The 16,740-nt window shown below is 43.1% G+C and overlaps 3 protein-coding genes across 3 annotated transcripts; 2 read left to right on the forward strand and 1 right to left on the reverse strand.

Annotated features, from left to right (window-relative positions):
• Window positions 1–653: 653 nt before the first annotated feature.
• On the forward strand, window positions 654–4,113 carry ccdc137 (coiled-coil domain containing 137). Its single transcript, XM_076085888.1, has 6 exons — window positions 654–819; window positions 1,331–1,476; window positions 1,565–1,790; window positions 1,974–2,056; window positions 3,398–3,477; window positions 3,579–4,113. Exons 1-6 carry the CDS (start codon window positions 770–772, stop codon window positions 3,768–3,770), a joined length of 777 nt encoding a protein of 258 aa, XP_075942003.1. The 5' UTR covers window positions 654–769; the 3' UTR covers window positions 3,771–4,113.
• A 2,356-nt stretch (window positions 4,114–6,469) lies between these two features.
• Window positions 6,470–8,225, reverse strand: LOC142945285 (G-protein coupled receptor family C group 5 member C-like). The gene is made up of 3 exons (XM_076086702.1): window positions 7,187–8,225; window positions 6,660–6,763; window positions 6,470–6,568 (listed from the first exon to the last, which is right to left on the reverse strand). The coding sequence occupies exons 1-3, from the start codon at window positions 8,223–8,225 to the stop codon at window positions 6,470–6,472; spliced, it is 1,242 nt and encodes a 413-aa protein (XP_075942817.1).
• Window positions 8,226–12,810: 4,585 nt separating this feature from the next.
• On the forward strand, window positions 12,811–16,030 carry btbd17b (BTB (POZ) domain containing 17b). Its single transcript, XM_076080288.1, has 3 exons — window positions 12,811–12,898; window positions 14,314–14,599; window positions 14,956–16,030. Exons 1-3 carry the CDS (start codon window positions 12,811–12,813, stop codon window positions 16,028–16,030), a joined length of 1,449 nt encoding a protein of 482 aa, XP_075936403.1.
• The last annotated feature ends 710 nt before the right edge of the window (window positions 16,031–16,740 follow it).

Here is a 16,740-nt window from a genome sequence, read left to right on the forward strand (position 1 = left end):
CTCTCTCATAGGCTCACCAACTCACCCTGATAATCTGCACATAATCAGATTATGGCCATTAAAGGTGAGTTTTTGATGAGATCAGTTCAATTTTCTGGTTAATCCTCTTCTGAAAACCATATAGGCTCATAAGCGCTTATGCCTACAGAATCATGAATACTGGATGCCACATGGCTGATACATGATCAGGAGGATGCTGAACGAGCTACAACTAACTATGGTGCCAACAGCTGATTGGTTGTTTTTGATCAATTGTAAAATAATTTAATCTATGTATAATTATGAAAATAATATTTAAAAATGGCTATCACAGTTCCTGAAACAAGCGACGTCTCGAAAGTAACTAAGTACATGTAATCAAGTGCTGCAAATGTGGGTGCCTTACACTTTACTTTAGTATTTCCATTGTATGTTACTTTTACTTCACAAAATTGAAAACCTCTAGGTCTCTGTAGTATTGTGTTAACAAACTGGAGTAACTCTGCCATCTAGTGGTGACAGATAGAAGTACAGCAACTATTCTAACCATTTGAAATGACGGCTCCAGCAAAGATCGTCTATTTACGTGAACTCGAGGAAACGCCTCGCGAGGAGCAGAGGAAACGACCCCGGTACCCGGAAAAAGACGCAGAGTGAGACCTCTGTACTTCCGCTCTCCCACTGGTTGCTTTGAGGTTAAGGTTTGTAGGTTAAAGGTTACACACGCTGCTCCGCATGTGTTATTGTTTTTAAAGATCATTTGTAATCCATTGAAATAAAGGGCAGTGACATGGGAAAGAATAAGAAGAACAAACCTAACGAGTCCGGTCAACGTCCAAGGTAACGCTAGGAAGCTAATGTGTAACAGAAACGCTGCTAGCTAGCTCCACCAGCTAACGTTAGCTGTTATTAGCTAACGTCATTAGCTTCATATTTTAAAACGAGATTCAACTTGTCAACATAATCCTCGTAGTCAACGCTAATGAGGACACGTACCTATACTATATATGGCTTTCAAAGGCAGCCTTTAATGACTGTTGAATACTCTCTGAACTGTGTTGTATTTATACTTCGTACAGTGAAACTTGGTGCATCCATTGCACACTTTTCCACATTTCTGCGTAAAACTGCCACCTCTAAAAACTGCTCAGCCTTCCACTTTGAATTCTGATATACTTTACATATTTTTTTTTAAAGTATTTTCTGTTTTTATTGTATTTTTTCTTCTATTCTATGTCTTTGATTCTTGGTTTTTGCAATACTTACTTTTATTTTTAATTTCTCTTACTATGCTCATTTTGCAAATTCCTTGTATGTGAAAACTTTATTAAACCTGATTGTGTGTTAACAGTGACAAGAAGCTCAAACAGAGAGATGGTAAACCCAAGAAAGCCAAACCGGATCACATGGAGCACATCCCCTTTAAGCTGCGTGAGATAATGAAAAGCAAGGAGATAATGAAAACGGGATCCTTAAAAACCAAAAAGCTAAAAGAAGGTGAGCAGAACAGCTTATTTAACATTACACTGTGTGATCCATACACTCATTTATAATTAGCGAGGAACTTGTTTCCGTCTCTCTCTAGCCATCTCCCCTAAAGGTAAACCAGAGGATTCGGAGACTGGTGACATACCCGTCCCACATTTCAAGAGGGGAAAGGCGGAAAGTGTAAAAGCATATCTGCGGCGCATGGACAATGAGACCAAACACGTCTTCTTCCTCACCAAGAACCAAGTAGACAGAAAGCCTGAGCTGGATGATGACAAACAAGAGGGAACTGCAGACAAGGGCAAGTCTGAGAAAAAGAAGGAGTGAGTACACCTTAACTTGTAATCAGCAAAGTCAGCTGATGACATGTATGTGTGCTAGTATGGGCCGACGGAGTCAGTTATACGCTATCCTGCTGCTCATGTTTCTAATTGTGTGCGTAGGCGATTTGTTTGGTTTCATTCCTGGCTGATACATGTATCGTTTTTATTTGATCTTTGCTACAGGTATGATCAACTCAGATTAGTGAAGCTACACCAGAAAAAGTTGAACAGACAACTGGCCCAGATGGAGAAAGATATGTTCATAGGTAAGGAACGTGAGGGAGCAGCTCTGTCCTCCTATAATTCAGTACAAGCATGCACCGGACAAAGTTGAGGTGCATTTAAGATCATCAGGAGGTAGGAGTGTTTCCTAAAAATCGAACGGACCATTTGGCTTTATGCTCTTAAAGTTTATAGCCTTTCCCGCAGGGGCAGAAGGATATATTCTTGAAGGGATAGTTCCTTATAGGTAATAGGTACTTATCCATACTTACAGTAGGCACGGGGGCAGCAGCAAAACGTCTTTTAGTCACCTAAAACAACGGCAGACCCCCCCCCAAAAAAAAAAATCAATATTATTTTCAGCATGCGCTATATTTGTAATGTTTCCACAGGTTTAACTTGCTGGTCTACTGCTGCCTCCATGGCTTGTTTATGTTACTGTGTGGCTTTGGTGAATTCAAACTAACCAAAGTCCCACAATAACACATACAAACTAACTGATCGAGGCAACAGCAGACCAGGAAGCATGTCTTTGCTGCCGTGCTGGTACTCCTGACTGTTTATCCAAACAGGGGGAGCTTGCTGACCACCGTCTAATACACTGACCATGGATAAGTACCTCATACAAAACACCCAAACTATCCCCTTAAGCCAATTAGAAGCCAGTTATCTTGGTTCTTAACAGCAGCATTTTGAACGTGCTGTAGCTATTTATTCTAGTCCTTTGGGGAAAGTCAAACAAGACGCCACTCTGCTGAAGAGGAAGGCATAAACATCTTGTATGGACAGCTAATGATTTTTGTTAATGTTTAGTGTACGTCCCTGAAATCAAGATGAGACGTAACTAGCTAATTATTTCCGTGGAAAGTTTATTTAAAGCTGTAGTATATTTTTTTTTGTATAAAAGATGGATGACTTCATGTATGTGAGGGGGTTGTTGATAGTGAGCAAATATCACCCGACACTGCAGTTATGCTCGGCTCTACTGAGCTTATTGTTTCAGTTTTCCAGCCCACTAATCTTCAAAACCCACTGCATGCTTCCTACACACTGCACAGCACCAAACAGCAGAGCTAAAATTAGCAGCTAGCTGGAGCATTTAGTAGCTACGGTGCCAGATATTTACCGTAGAACTTGGTGTAGACCAGAGCAGAGCTACGAGGAGAGTGAATTATTGGTCTTAGATTCCTCAGGTGTGTCTGTTGGATTTGTAGATATGCGTCTAAAATATCCAAAACATCCATTAATGCTTTAATCAATTCAAACTTTTTTTCCATATATACATTATATGCTGTATGAGAGAAATGGATACTCTTGTCAAAGCAAAATAAGATGTGGAACTCATTTGTATACTGATATGATTGACTGATGCGTTTGTTTTGTAGATGATGTTCCCTTTGGTGAAGTTTCAATGGCCCCGCCGTGTTTGAGTGCCAAACCCAGGAAAGCTCCGGTCAAGCCCAAGGTAACCTGCTAAGTCATCAAATGTCACGACGGTGCTCTTCACGCTTGAATAAGAGGTGTAAACGGCGTTGTTGTTTTTTTTTTCTCCTCTACCATCTCCAGAAGGAGCTGCTTCTCAACTCTCTCCTTGGCCACACGGTGGTCTCCACAACCAAGCCCTCCATGGCCAGACGGAGAATCATGGAGGAGGAGAGGGTGCGAGTAGTGGAGGCGTACCGTCTTCTTAAGAAACAGAAACAGAAAGAGTACGAGTCCAGGACAGCCAATCTGGAAAAACTCAAGAACCCCAAGTGATGTTTCATGTCAAGGAGATAGAAGTCCCCCCCGACTTCAGGCAGCACTGAAGCTCAGACACTGACACGGATCGAGAGATAACCGTCGACAGACTCTTTGTGTTGTGTAACTTTGGAACTGCCCAGAGCTTATCACAGCGCAGCTGTCGGGGGGGGGGGGAAGCAGACATTCGCGTCCACTGCTCCCAGTACGAGGTCAGCCGGGATCAGCATTCACCTGCAACGCTCAGTGTTGCACGTTTAGCTCAAAATAGAAAAGGACGTTTAAATTGTTAATGCCTGTTTGTATGTTTTTATAAGAAGATAAACTGATCAGCCCTAAATAAATACATCCAGACACGTAACTTTGTTGAATTCTCACCCCTGTATTTGTGTCAGATGTTCAGTTGTATTCGCACTGTTTTTTTGTATTTACATCTTTAGGTAGCCACAATGACATCATTTGTCAATGACTTCATAAAGGCCACGTCAAGGCAAAGATGAACCGTTAACTGTTTGCTGTGGTCCCACTAGATGGCAGTCCGCCTGCAGAAAGCTGGTTTCACGTTGTTTGTATGGAGAGCTGACAGATTATGCAAAACTTTAAAGTGAAAAATGTATTTTGAATGGCAAATCATGCCTAATTATAAATATGAACGCATGGCAGTAGACTTATAATACTTCCAAACCTTTTCTCCCTTTGTACCCACCCTGAGAGCCTGAATCCTGGGATGAATAAATCCCAGCTGCCTTTTTAAATGCGGAGCACCTATTGGAGCCTGGCACAGCTAGTTACGTTTGTAATCCGTGAAAAGGTTTACCCTCATGAACAAGGCCTTTGTTTGAACATTGTTCTCTGGGACAAACTGTGCAAATTCAGATTATGTTTGTTGAACAACTTCATCTTTTCAAAGCAGCGTCGATCTGAAAGCAAACGTTACACTGATATTTAGTTTTTGTTGCAATATTGATGTACGGAATAACAACACCAGATGGTTTTACCAATAATTACTGAATCCCTGTTGTCGGGTAGACGGGTTCACAGTCATTTCTGTTTGATCAGCTTTTTTTTTTTTTTGGTCTGTTTGTCCACTGAGGGTTGTCACAGTGACATGGAAATGCATTAAGTGGGGACAGCTGCTTGTGATTGGTGGTGCTGAGCTCAACCACCATTGGTCATTTACCCCGGTGCCCATGTGCACAAGACAGCTATCCGCATTATCAAGGGATTTACGGTTGCTTCCTGTCAGAGAAAGCTGCTGTTTGTTTTAGTTTTTTTTAATTTCAGCTCAAGTCACTGATCAGGAATTAACATTTAATACACTTTAAATAAAGACATTGTCAAGGTTTAATGTATGCGTTTATTTACCAGTGGCCCCTTAGTGAGATGCATCGGTAAAAGACGGGTAAGATGTCGTTGGAAATGCAAAGAAAACATTCCATGGAATGTTTGAATGCTGTTTTGTTTACATTTGGATACATTTTCCCTGCTGTATGTTCACCGTGAGGTTGTTTGACAAGACAGCAGCTCTTTGCATTGTTATATCTACAAGCAGGTGCACCCATAAGGCTTTGCAGAGTAAAATTTAGACATTTGTGTTCTGTTGCGTATACCGCTAATTGGCCTGATTTCCAGTTTGTGAGCAATTTAATTTCCGAGCAAGTACTCGTGGCTGCTGACGGCAGAGGATGGTGGGAGTAATTGGGGGGGGGGGGGGAGAGCCTACTCAGCCTGCTGCTAGGCAGCCACAGCTCACTCTCAAGCTCCTAAAGTACACGTGTGTGTGTGTGTGTGTGCGCATAATGGTTCCTCTTATTACTCGTAAGTCAAAGCAGTTGTCCATGCTAATGTGTCCCTCTAACAATAATGTTGGGATGGTGCTCGCAGTGTGCTTATGTGCAGCTTCCTATGTAACCAGCATGTGTGCAGGGAAGGCTCCTGGCAGCCTGTCACTACTCCTGCTGTCAGACAATGCAGTTTTTATGAGATTGTCCATCAAATCGTATATTGTAATGCCCCAAACTCAAAATGTAGGAGCATCCACTCACTATTACACTCAGATTTTATTCAGTGCCTAGAATAGTTTTATTTATTGTCCAGCAGTGTACACACAGCCACTACAGTGTGATAACCATCACCTACACCAGGTGACGCAGTTAAATCTTATCAAGCAAACTATGTAAATAACGTATGTGAAGGTAGTGTGTACCTTGTGATACTTCCTCTTACATTGTGCCTCGTCTGCCTATACTCGACAATTGTTACCTGTCACAATCCAAAGACCCAACAGCCAAATGGTATTTATGTAACCTTTTATAGGTTTAATAAGTTAAGAATGTACACTTTTATATAAAATTGTAATTTTATAAATTCAAGGCACTAAACAAATCATAGGAAGTCTGAATCAACATGATGTCACAAGTTAACAAGTAAGTATTGTTTACAACAGATTAGCGACTTACAGTCAGTCGATTTGTGACAAGAGAAAGCATTATATTGGTGAGAACACAACAACTTTCAGTGTTTGTGAATTAAAACGTGTATCAGCTCAATTATAGACCTTTGCTTTAAATTCAGTGCACCTAGGAGCAAAGGATGCTACATTGCATTTGTTACAAGGAATTGCGAGGGGAGAACAAACCCCTGGTGGAGGTGTCAAAGCTGCAACGACAGACGGCGCTAAGAGCCCCTTGACTCACGCTGCCTGCTTGTGACGGCCCTTAAGGCAGCGAGGACTCGGCTAAACGAGGCAGGGAGCTGCCACTTCCTCGATTCCAAAAGGGGTCTCGAGCTCGAGGCATTATGGCGTCTTGGTCCATCTGTAGAAACGCACACAGAGAGAAGGGATTGTTTCAGCAGACGCAACAGAAGAGGATGTTCTGTGGCGTAAAATATTTTGAACTCGCTCACCTTGGTCAGACCCTTGGCGATCAGGGCTAATTCTGTGGGCTGGTACACACAACTTCGTAGCTGACCATCATAAGCACCATATGGAGACACTGGCTTTGTGGGTACTGGTAAAAGAAAGAAGGCGGAGGAGGATTGAAAAATAAGAGTTTGTTGCGATGGTCATCCAGTCCATTACTTCCACATTAAAACACTAAAGTCTCCGTAGCAACACACATTTGCTCAAACGGACCCATTAAGTGATTCAATATTTGCTACATCTGTGAGGATAAATCAGATGCCTCGCACAAGTTGGATTTTGTCAAACTTTAAAAGCACCCTTTTGTATATTCTGTACGACTGTTTGCACAAAAGGTGAATGCCCAAAGCATATGTGCGCTAATTGGTCATTTAATTGGAGTGCTGTCCTGCTGACTCATTTAGATTTTTGATTCTGATGATTCAGCACCTATCTATACATAATGTAGTTGAGCGCAATGAGGCACTGTCATTGTAAGGTTAATGTTAAACCGCCATGTGTCATGCTGTACCTGTTGGAGGCTCGTCCATAGTGAAGGCTGTATTCTCCATGTAGATGTTCTGGTGGAGTGGCTCCGGCTCCTTAAGGATGTCGTCATAAACCAGGCTCCTGGCGGGGTAAACGTGATCTCCATCGATAGGCAGCTCCTGGTCAGGGTCCTCCTGGGTCAGTAAGCAGATTTCTGGGATGGTGTAGAGGATGAGGAACACCCAGGCATTTGACACCACGGCGATAGCCAGAGTGGGATCGTCCCAGCTGGGATTCCCGACCACTCTGTTCCCATGGATGTACAAGACGATCCAAGCTACCCAGATAGCCAAGGTGAAGAGCCCCGAGACCAGGATGAAGGCTCCATCTCGCCGCCACTGCTTGTGCTTGTGGGTCAGTGAGGGCACAGCCATCAGCACCACAGCTAGCAGCAGAACCATCACATAGATCAGCGCCATCACAAAGTCCCGGTTAGCGATGCTGCAGGACAGGTCAGAGATAATGACACCTCTGAGTGGGCTCCTGGCCACAGTGATGATGAGCCACTCGGTGTTGATGATCACCTCGACCATCCACAGACCCAGGGCCCCCAGGCATAACATCCAGCTCCTGGGCCCCCGGTCCCTCCGCTCCAGCAGGGCGAGCCACAACCCGTGCATCACCAGGCAGGCTAGACAGCCCGAGAACAGTACTCCAAAGAGGAACCTCCGTGCAACACAGCTGGTTGAGTACCGACCCACAATGAAGGCAAAGGTGAGTCCAAAGAGTCCCAGCGTGAACACCAGAATGCCGGCCTGCAGGGCCACCATACCCTTCCTCTTCTTGTGCGTCACAAACGGTAAGCTGGCCATGAGGATGACCAACAGAACAAAGGAAGTCACCACACCAGCAGCAGCAACGGCCTCCACCACGACCCCCCACACTGCAGTCAGGTCACACAGGTTGTAATATATGGAGCTGATACCGGAACCACATCCCTTTGGAACAATGGTGGGTTCCATGGCTTCACAGCAGATTCTAAAATAAAGTGCTGTCACAAGAAAATGCAGATTATTAAACATGCATGGAAAGACAACCAAAAGATGCTTCCGTGTTATCACTCTGTCACAGTAAACAAACTGTTTCATCTATGTACAAAGCCAGTTGTGGAGTTTTACTGTGTTGTACTAAAATTGCTGTCCATTGAAATAAATTCAATCGAGTGTCTAGAGAATCCAAAACTTAGAGCCATTTGTCTCCCCTGTCTTTAATTACGACCTGGAACCTTGACGTTGGATAATAAAAGCTGTCTGGCCATCTAATTTACAGAGGCATAATTTTAACATTAACATACAGGACACATAATGAGTATTATTACACAAACAGCATCCCACAGTTTAATTTAAAGGAAAAATTGTGTTCAACTTTAATTACAATAATTATTCCACTGTCAATGTAATAATATTTTCCTCATGTAGCATCCAAAAATATACACTTACATGTATCAGTTTAGCCTAAAACTGATCAAAGGACATTGTCAATGCTATCTCCAAATTTGGTGATTTTGAAGTTTTGAGGCAAACTGAGATACTAAGTGCTCCTGTATATGTATTGAGAAAATCAAATTGGATTATGTTTCATGAAGCTAAAACCTTTTTATTAAATCATGAAAAGTTGACATTTTGGCGAATATTCATCTTGTAATATATATATATATTTTTTAAGCTAAAAGCATTGTGATAATGTTCTAACCTCATACGGCAACATAAAGTAATATTACAAGCCTCGACTTCTTACCTGGACTGATGACGGAGAGCAGTTCCGCTCCAACAGGTGACTCAGGTAGATTTACTCCGGTAAGGATAATCCAACTTGTCTGAAATATTTCTCGAGTGTTAACAGGCTCCACGTGGATGTTCTGAGCGTTCAAATGTTCCCTTAGTTGATGCACAGGTTGTTGTTGTTGTTGTTTTTCTTCGGGGCGGAATCACGGACAGTCCTCCATCATGCCCGCTCCTCCTCAGCTGTTACTGAACCATGTTAACAAACTCACCGGCAGTCGCATCCAGAGTAGGCTGGTTAATTATCCTTCGAGTTATTTTTTATTCTTCCGTGAATGTCCAACGACTCGATCAGCTCTGACCACTCTGTCTCTTCACCCAGCCTCTCGTGCAGCTTTGCATATTCTGTGAGATTATAGCTCCCGGCCTATTTATTTGTTCCATGCGGCTTAGATCCAAACAAAGGGACCACTCTCCTCTCAAGTCAGACATTGACATTTGTATACGTACTGTGGAACATATCATCCAGGTGACTGTGACCTGTTGATTTGAAAAAAAACCTCCAGGGATCACGTCTGTCCGGATCGCACTGATCACTATAAGCTGTTAATTATTATAACCGCTTTTATTGGCTGTTTTAAAAAATACAGTAGGCGACAGCTGTTTCAAACGCTTTTCAAATTACTCTGCAAATTAAATGAGAGTGTGAATAATTCAAATACACTGTAACACAGTACAATACCGTTTTTAAAAACATGCTAGTTTACTGTATTGAAAGCTGCAGCCTAAGACAGCATTGGGCTGTTTAAATACAGTTGCACGGTTTCAGTGCATTTCTGAAAATAAACTGTGGGCCATAAATGTCTGTGAACATAAAATACATCATTTTTTCCCATATGTTGTAATTTATGAAAAGACCAAAAACAATCACTGTAGGCAGACTACTTGTTTACTACAGCGCCAAGCAAACTATTTAAGCAGCATTTGTAAAGGAACGATTCTGTCCCAAGCTTTTTGAGTTGATCAATGTAACTGTGATCAAATAAGCGGTTTCCACTGTACTCTCAGTTTCATAGAGGGAAAAGGCCAACATACAGTTGTTCAATTTAAGAATAATTCAACTCTAATGTATGCCATTTAGAGCACATTCAATAATGAAATGAATACGTTATGCATAAACAACATGCATCTTGAGAAATCTAATCACACTTGAGTCTACTTTCTCTTTTTAAGGATAAGTACTTCAGGGCAGTCATCATGAGCCTCCAGTTTGCAGAGCCACCTGGTGGAAAATATTGTTACAGGAGAGATGGACTCCTGTGTTACATAATCAAATGAGACTACAGAACAAAACATATGCTGTTATTGATCTCTTGTAGGCCATGCCACTTAACAACCATTTGACAAATAGAAACATTGACCGATGTCATTGATTTAAAGCTTTTAAATTGTCTCCAGCCAGAAAAATGTAGAAATTTGCTGAAATACTGTGAAAGATATGACATATATGACAGTCCATTTGCTTGTTTGCCTCGATTTGGTAAATATTTTAAAATCACAAAACTTCTGTTGTCATCTCTCTTCCTCATTTAGTTATGAAACTTGCGGTTAGGAAAAGACCTGTGTCACAAAAAATAGCCCGAATAACACATTATCAATATTGAATTAGCTGCCTAGGAAGCTCAGACATGCTTGGAAATATCCGTGTGAGAGCTCACAACAGAAAGCAGTTTATTACACACATTTACATGTGTTTTATTCATTTGTTTGTTCTTTTTATTCATTAGGCACTTGATGCGTCCAACATGTATTGTATATCAAAAGTCCTTTGTGTCATCTTTGGGGACCTAGTTGTGTAGTGCATCCCCTCCGGGTTCAGCACAAGAGTAAGGTCATCCGGGACACCTTGGTGAAGCTCACTCTGGCATACAGCCTGTACTAAACGTACTGTTTATACTGCATGATGGGAGCCCCCTGTGGTGCATCGATCCCTCAATGGATCCCGTCCCGAGGGGTGCTCTCACAGTTTGTCAATCCAACCCCTCTGCTGTGTGGTCCTGTTTGCAAATTCTTAAATAGGAGCTGATCTCAAAGGAGAGAGCAATGTCACCTTAATGAAGGGCATGCCCTTTTCAGAGGCACACATAAAGAGGGCTTTGGGTTTTTTTCTGATTTCATTACGTGGCTCAACGGCAGTTGCCTGAATTGTGTATACAGCTATACTCTGAGCTGTGAACCAATCTAAACTCGATATATAAGTATATGTTTATAGAATACAGTGTTGACCAATAATTTCACGCGCAAGTCTCAGTATTTGCATCGATATAGATTTATAGCATTCATATCAAGCTCGTGAATCTCATTTGTGTGCATCTTCATCAACCTCCAGAAAGTAAAAGAAATAAAAGATGCCACCCTATACAGTGGGATCCAGTGCCTTGTCGTAGACTAGTCCATTTTGTGGCAGCAGGCTTCATTAAGGCACCTCAGCAGCACCGCTCTCCTCCGAGAACCTGTCAGGTTATTCACAGCAGGGACTCAGGTCGGGGTCTCGTAGGACGTCTCTTCTCCTGCATTTGTACTGCAGCCTGGCAGCCCTCGAGGCAACACCACAACCCAGTTCGCTCTGAAATGATGTCTCTCCCTGTCCGTCTCCCTGTTGTGGGCATTGTTAGATTTGGAGCTATTTTGAACACATCTGTCACATTGCAGAATGTTAGCATGAATATTGTGATTGAACTAATGGCCTAGTCAGATGCAATGATTTTAAATATATATATTTTAGATCCATACCGATCTCAAGCCCCTGTATTGACCGACCCATCTCTGACAGATCAATGCTGACTGAGGGATTCATAAATGGCACTGTAAACATCTCTTTGAGCCATGACCTGAGGCGATATCTATTGTTGCCATTTCACATTGAAGCATATTTCTTCATGATGTACGGCTCTCTCGTGTCGTGCGGCTGTCGGGCTCACTTTGAGGCGTTATAGCATTGCGTATATTGATTATAGCTGCGAGGATAGTAAGTGCCCAACAAGCGGCAGACCATTAACTCTGTATCAGACACATTCACTAAACCCTTTGCCCTCTGTGAGGTTTGTGATGCAACGTCTGCACCTTAATTGTGTACTTTACCAGTAATGTGACTACATAAAATCCTGATTGGCAGTAGAATGTGATCAACAGAGCTTGTCTTTAATTGACGAGCAGACCCAGCACCAATCAAATCATCCTTCCATTAGTGAGATTAACATGCCACCAGAGGAATAATTACTCTCAGATGAAAAACTCCTTACAAAATGGATTATGAAATTTGTCGCACTTATTAGAACCTCAATTACTTTTGGCAGATAGTGTCAGTGGCAACCTCCTGTAATTAATTGACTCATTACATGACGCTGATTGTACTTAACTTAGATATCGTAAACAACGTTTTGCAGTCCAGAGATTCTGGGTGCCATTAAAACAGGAAACTATGTTACTATTGATTGTTAATAGCACATCACTTTTAACCTATAAAAAACAACAACATTAAGCTGAGTCTGCGGTTGGCCCCGTGCCAATGATCAATGCCATGTAACTTCCAAAAGGGAGGAATTCAAAATCAAAGCTGTCGCTATAGCAACGCCCCTGCCACGATTCCACCAATCAATGGAGTCCGTGGGGTTGCGAGATGCGCCAGGGAAAGGCCAGCGTCCTACATAAAGAGTGCGGGACAGGGAGCCGGGCAGGCACACACGGGGCAACAACACCTTTCTGCAAGCGCACGACCAAGGCAGAGCAGCAAGAGGAAGAAGTCCGGAGAAGAGTGGCACAGAGTTAGGAAGAGAGGGGGGGGGAAAGGACAAAAGGAAGAGAGGCAAGGAATCACTGAGAAGATATGGTTCGCTCATGTGGACAAGGGATCCCTGCCTGGGTCTATGTGGGCACCCTGCTCCTCTTAATCCACTCTGTCACAGTTAGAGGAGGTAAGATTTCAAAAAGGAATCAGCACTTTCAACTGATTGCTTTCAAAGAGTCATATCACCTTTTGAATCTTTTTATTTTCTGTGTTTTTTTTAATATCCTACATTGTGAGAGAAGCTGTGTTGTTCTATTTCAGTGCAGCTTCCCCCATACTGTCAGTGGGTAGTAGGGCACAGCATGAATGCGTGGCTCGTGCTCGGCCTCGGGGCAGGGGATGGGTATTTAATCTATTCTACTTATCCTGTCCTCATCTATCTGTCTGCTGGGTGCAGGGAAAGACAGGCAAGTCCATTTGCTGCCTGGCACTGTGCCGGCTCAGTAATACAGTACACAGTACAAGCGCAGAAGGAAAGCTTTTCTTGCTCCTTAAAGAAGATCCGACTTTGACTGATTTTGACCAAAGCTATTGAAGGCCACATTCCTGGGCTGTCAGATTGGATTCCGTTTGAAATTCCTCGTGAGCACAGACTCATCTAATACTATATGAAGGGAATGTGTATAAAATGTTTTATTTAATGTTTTCAGCTGTTCTCAGCTTGAGTGGAAGATACAGCACAATGAAACATTCTTGTTCGTAACTTTTTTTGTCTATGTTTTTTTTTCTTCAGAATTTATTGAAAAAAAAAATACGTACTGTTTCCACAGTTGTGAATAATTTGGCGATTTTTCAATTGGCTTCGGTGTGCCAGAACCATTTGTCAAAACACACCCTCACACCATGCTCAGCTGTTCTCAGGGTGCTGGCTGGCTAATTGGAAAAAGGTTACTTTGAAGTGGGGGCGCTTGATTGTGGTACAGATATGAGGACTGAGACATTCCAGGGAGCCAATGTGCTCCCCCTGTGTCTCATTAAACCCCCAGTAATAGGCGAACAAGGCTGCCGATGGCTGCGGCAGAATGGAAACAGCAGCTTGTCACGCTGAGTCTTTCATGTGTGATTCTCCAGTATGTGACTCTTGGTACTTGCACACAAGAAGGCCCATAGAAGCAGCCATCTGCAAATGGTGCTGCAAACTCAGGATTCTTCTCTGGGCGCCTTGTGTGGAGGTTTTCTGAGTCAGCCACCTGGCTTGTTAATTGAGACCAGAAGAATAGAATAATGTGCAAGTGTGCTTTGTTGTCCTGACACATATGAGTTGCGGTTTAGTCGATGAGTTAGGGAGTGCTTTTCCAGTTCTTGCTGTGTCAAATCTGATGTAAGAACGAAGCGCATCTTCAAATGAAATCTTGGAAAGCAGAGTCAGACTGATGCAAATTGCGGTGATGAAAATATGAAAGAATTTCATGTAATAATAATGTATAAAAACTATTTCTGAAAAAAAAAGAAGCTGAAACCGTAGCTGACACATTTCAATTTTGATGTATTCTTTTTTTATCTGTGTTACTAGTTCATCATCTTGCACTTTCTTCCCCACAGCTGCCCTGAAGCAGGAGGTGGCATTGGACAATGGGGCCACTGTGCTGAATCACTCCATGAGTTTGGTGCAGCGTATAGAGGCCCTGCTGGCCCTGGGGAACAGCAGTGATGTCACTCTCCGTGTGCAGACCATCAGCACGGACGAGGTGAAGGTGATCCAGGCCCACAGCCTGGTCCTCACGCTGCAGAGTGACGTGTTTGAGGAACTGCTGCTCAGTCGCAACGGCAGCGTTGTGGTTTTGAGGGAGACGCCCGACTGCGCAGCCGTCATGGACAAGTTTGTCAGGTGAGGGTGACTCCGGTTGTTATCGTTTGTTCAGAGTTAATCAGGTTCAATCAAATGGAACCACTCAAGAAGCTGTGGAGCAACTTGTAGATGCTTTTTGTATTTTCCACAAGTATAAAGTTCTGCACCATTTTGCCTCTCCCTTTAGAGAAGTGAGATGCTCCATCTTGTGAAATATTCTAAAATTACACTTGCTGTTTGTGGCTCACAGTTGAAAATCGAACAGTGTGGGTTTATTCAGTGACTCAGATGTGAGGTGAGGAAAGAGTAGTGTGCCTTATTGAGAGATATGTTGTATGTATATTTCTTTTAAATGTCTTTAGATGACTATTCAAGCCGTGTTTTTTTTCTTGCAGGTATCTGTACTGCGGTGACATCTCAGTACGGCTAGATCAGGCCATTTCTCTGCATAAGCTGGCCAGCAAGTATCATGTGTGGGGTTTGCAACAAGGTCTGACCCAGTATATGACCCAACATCTGTCTAGTGATTCACCCACCGGCCATGTGATTGGCTGGTACAACTATGCGTTACAAATTGGGGACATGGGCCTGCGGGACAGCTGCCTGCAGTACCTGTCCTGGAACCTGTCTTCTGTGGTGCAGAGCGAAGAATGGGGCTCCATCAGTGAGGTCCTGCTCCTCTCCTTGCTCAAGCGCTCTGACCTTATTCTGCAGGGTGAGCTGGAGCTCTTCGAGGCCCTGGAGGCCTGGATTAGCCAGAACCAGCCCGCCAGTTCGACGGTCGAAAGCGCCCTAAGGGCTGTTCGATACGGCATGATTCCCCCTCAGCACCTCTTCCGTCTTCAGAAGCAATCCCCCCTCCTGCAGAAGCATTACGAGTCTATCCGTGATCTACTCTACCTAGCTTTCCAATTTCACTCAGCCTCACCTATACAGCTGGCCAAGTACTTTGATGTCAACTGCAGTATTTTCACTCCCCGTAACTATCTGTCCACCTCCTGGGGTTCCCCTTGGGTCATCAATAACCCCACCCGTGATGACCGTAGTTTCAGCTTCCAGACCCAGCTCGGGCCCAGCGGCCATGACTCCAGTAAGAGGGTGACCTGGAATGCCCTTTTCTCCCCTCGCTGGCTCCCCCTCAGCGCCAGGTCAACCTATACCGAGCTGGGTGCCATGCAGCCTACACGCACAGATGGAGGTCGACCCCGCATCATTGTAACACCAGCCACCTCTAGTCCAGACTTTGCCGGTGTGAGTTTCCAGAAGACGGTGATCGTGATGGCAAGACAGCAAGGAAAAGTGGTGGTTCGCCACGTCTACAACTTCCACCAAAGCACAGAGGAGGCCGGGGATTTCCTGGTGGATGCCGACCTGCAGCGCCGTGCATCAGAGTACCTGATTGACAGCTCCCTTTATCTGCACATTGTAATAAAACCTCTCTACCACACTCTCATTGTTGCCAGGAAGTAAAAGGCAGGAATTTGGTGTGGCCTCATCATCAGCTATACACCCTCCACGCACACAATCACATGCATATTCCAAAGTTAACTCGTCTCATAGCACATGTTTATGCATCCAGTCTGTGACATCTCTATTTAGCAAGGAGCTGGTTGCAACAATGAAAGACTCGCAATTTAATGGCTCAGCAGTGATTATCACAATGATGATGGTTGGTTTTCGAGTATTTCATGCATACTAAGAAAAAAAGAAGAAAAAAACAACTTTATTGTACTGTATTTGTTCAGGTATTCTGTAGTCCAGCAGTTTGTTCCTTGAATGTATTGTGATGGTTGTTGTTGTTTGCATAGGTACTATAGGGGTTTGTTGTTGTGATTTTTATGCATTTCACTATCCAGCAGTCAAATATAGATTTTTAGTTCATGACACCTATATCCTGTGACATACACGATATACTTGTTTGTTGTTTACATACCAAAAATGCGTAAATTGAAGTGCAATCCCATTGTCATTGTTCCTTTGTATGCTGTCGCTGAATTGCAAGACAGTGAGTCCTTTAGTATTTTTTTTTATTATTTATCGTTGTACATGCGTTTTATATAGCTTTAAAATAAACTACCCAAGTGTGTGATTTTCATCCTTATACAAAAAAAAGATTAATAAAAGACAAAAACATTTAAAAAAAAATGTGTCTGTGTTGGTCTATTTTGGATTTACAAAAA

This window comes from Anarhichas minor, unplaced genomic scaffold, assembly GCF_050575085.1.
Source record: "Anarhichas minor isolate MPS153535 unplaced genomic scaffold, ASM5057508v1 ptg000007l, whole genome shotgun sequence".
In the NCBI taxonomy this organism is placed as follows: Eukaryota; Metazoa; Chordata; class Actinopteri; order Perciformes; family Anarhichadidae; genus Anarhichas; species Anarhichas minor.

Bases quoted from the DNA above. Each gene is read 5' to 3' on its own strand.
- LOC142945285 (XM_076086702.1), bottom strand. From the start codon at position 8,225: ATGTTTAATAATCTGCATTTTCTTGTGACAGCACTTTATTTTAGAATC. The intron at 6,764-7,186 runs GTACAGCATGAC...TTCTTTTACCAG, and splicing joins TATGGACGAGCCTCCAACAG to TACCCACAAAGCCAGTGTCT. The intron at 6,569-6,659 runs GTGAGCGAGTTC...GCGTTTCTACAG, and splicing joins TCGCCAAGGGTCTGACCAAG to ATGGACCAAGACGCCATAAT.
- ccdc137 (XM_076085888.1), top strand. From the start codon at position 770: ATGGGAAAGAATAAGAAGAACAAACCTAACGAGTCCGGTCAACGTCCA. The intron at 1,791-1,973 runs GTGAGTACACCT...TCTTTGCTACAG, and splicing joins AAGTCTGAGAAAAAGAAGGA to GTATGATCAACTCAGATTAG. The intron at 2,057-3,397 runs GTAAGGAACGTG...TTTGTTTTGTAG, and splicing joins GGAGAAAGATATGTTCATAG to ATGATGTTCCCTTTGGTGAA.
- btbd17b (XM_076080288.1), top strand. From the start codon at position 12,811: ATGGTTCGCTCATGTGGACAAGGGATCCCTGCCTGGGTCTATGTGGGC. The intron at 12,899-14,313 runs GTAAGATTTCAA...TCTTCCCCACAG, and splicing joins CTCTGTCACAGTTAGAGGAG to CTGCCCTGAAGCAGGAGGTG. The intron at 14,600-14,955 runs GTGAGGGTGACT...TTTTTCTTGCAG, and splicing joins GTCATGGACAAGTTTGTCAG to GTATCTGTACTGCGGTGACA.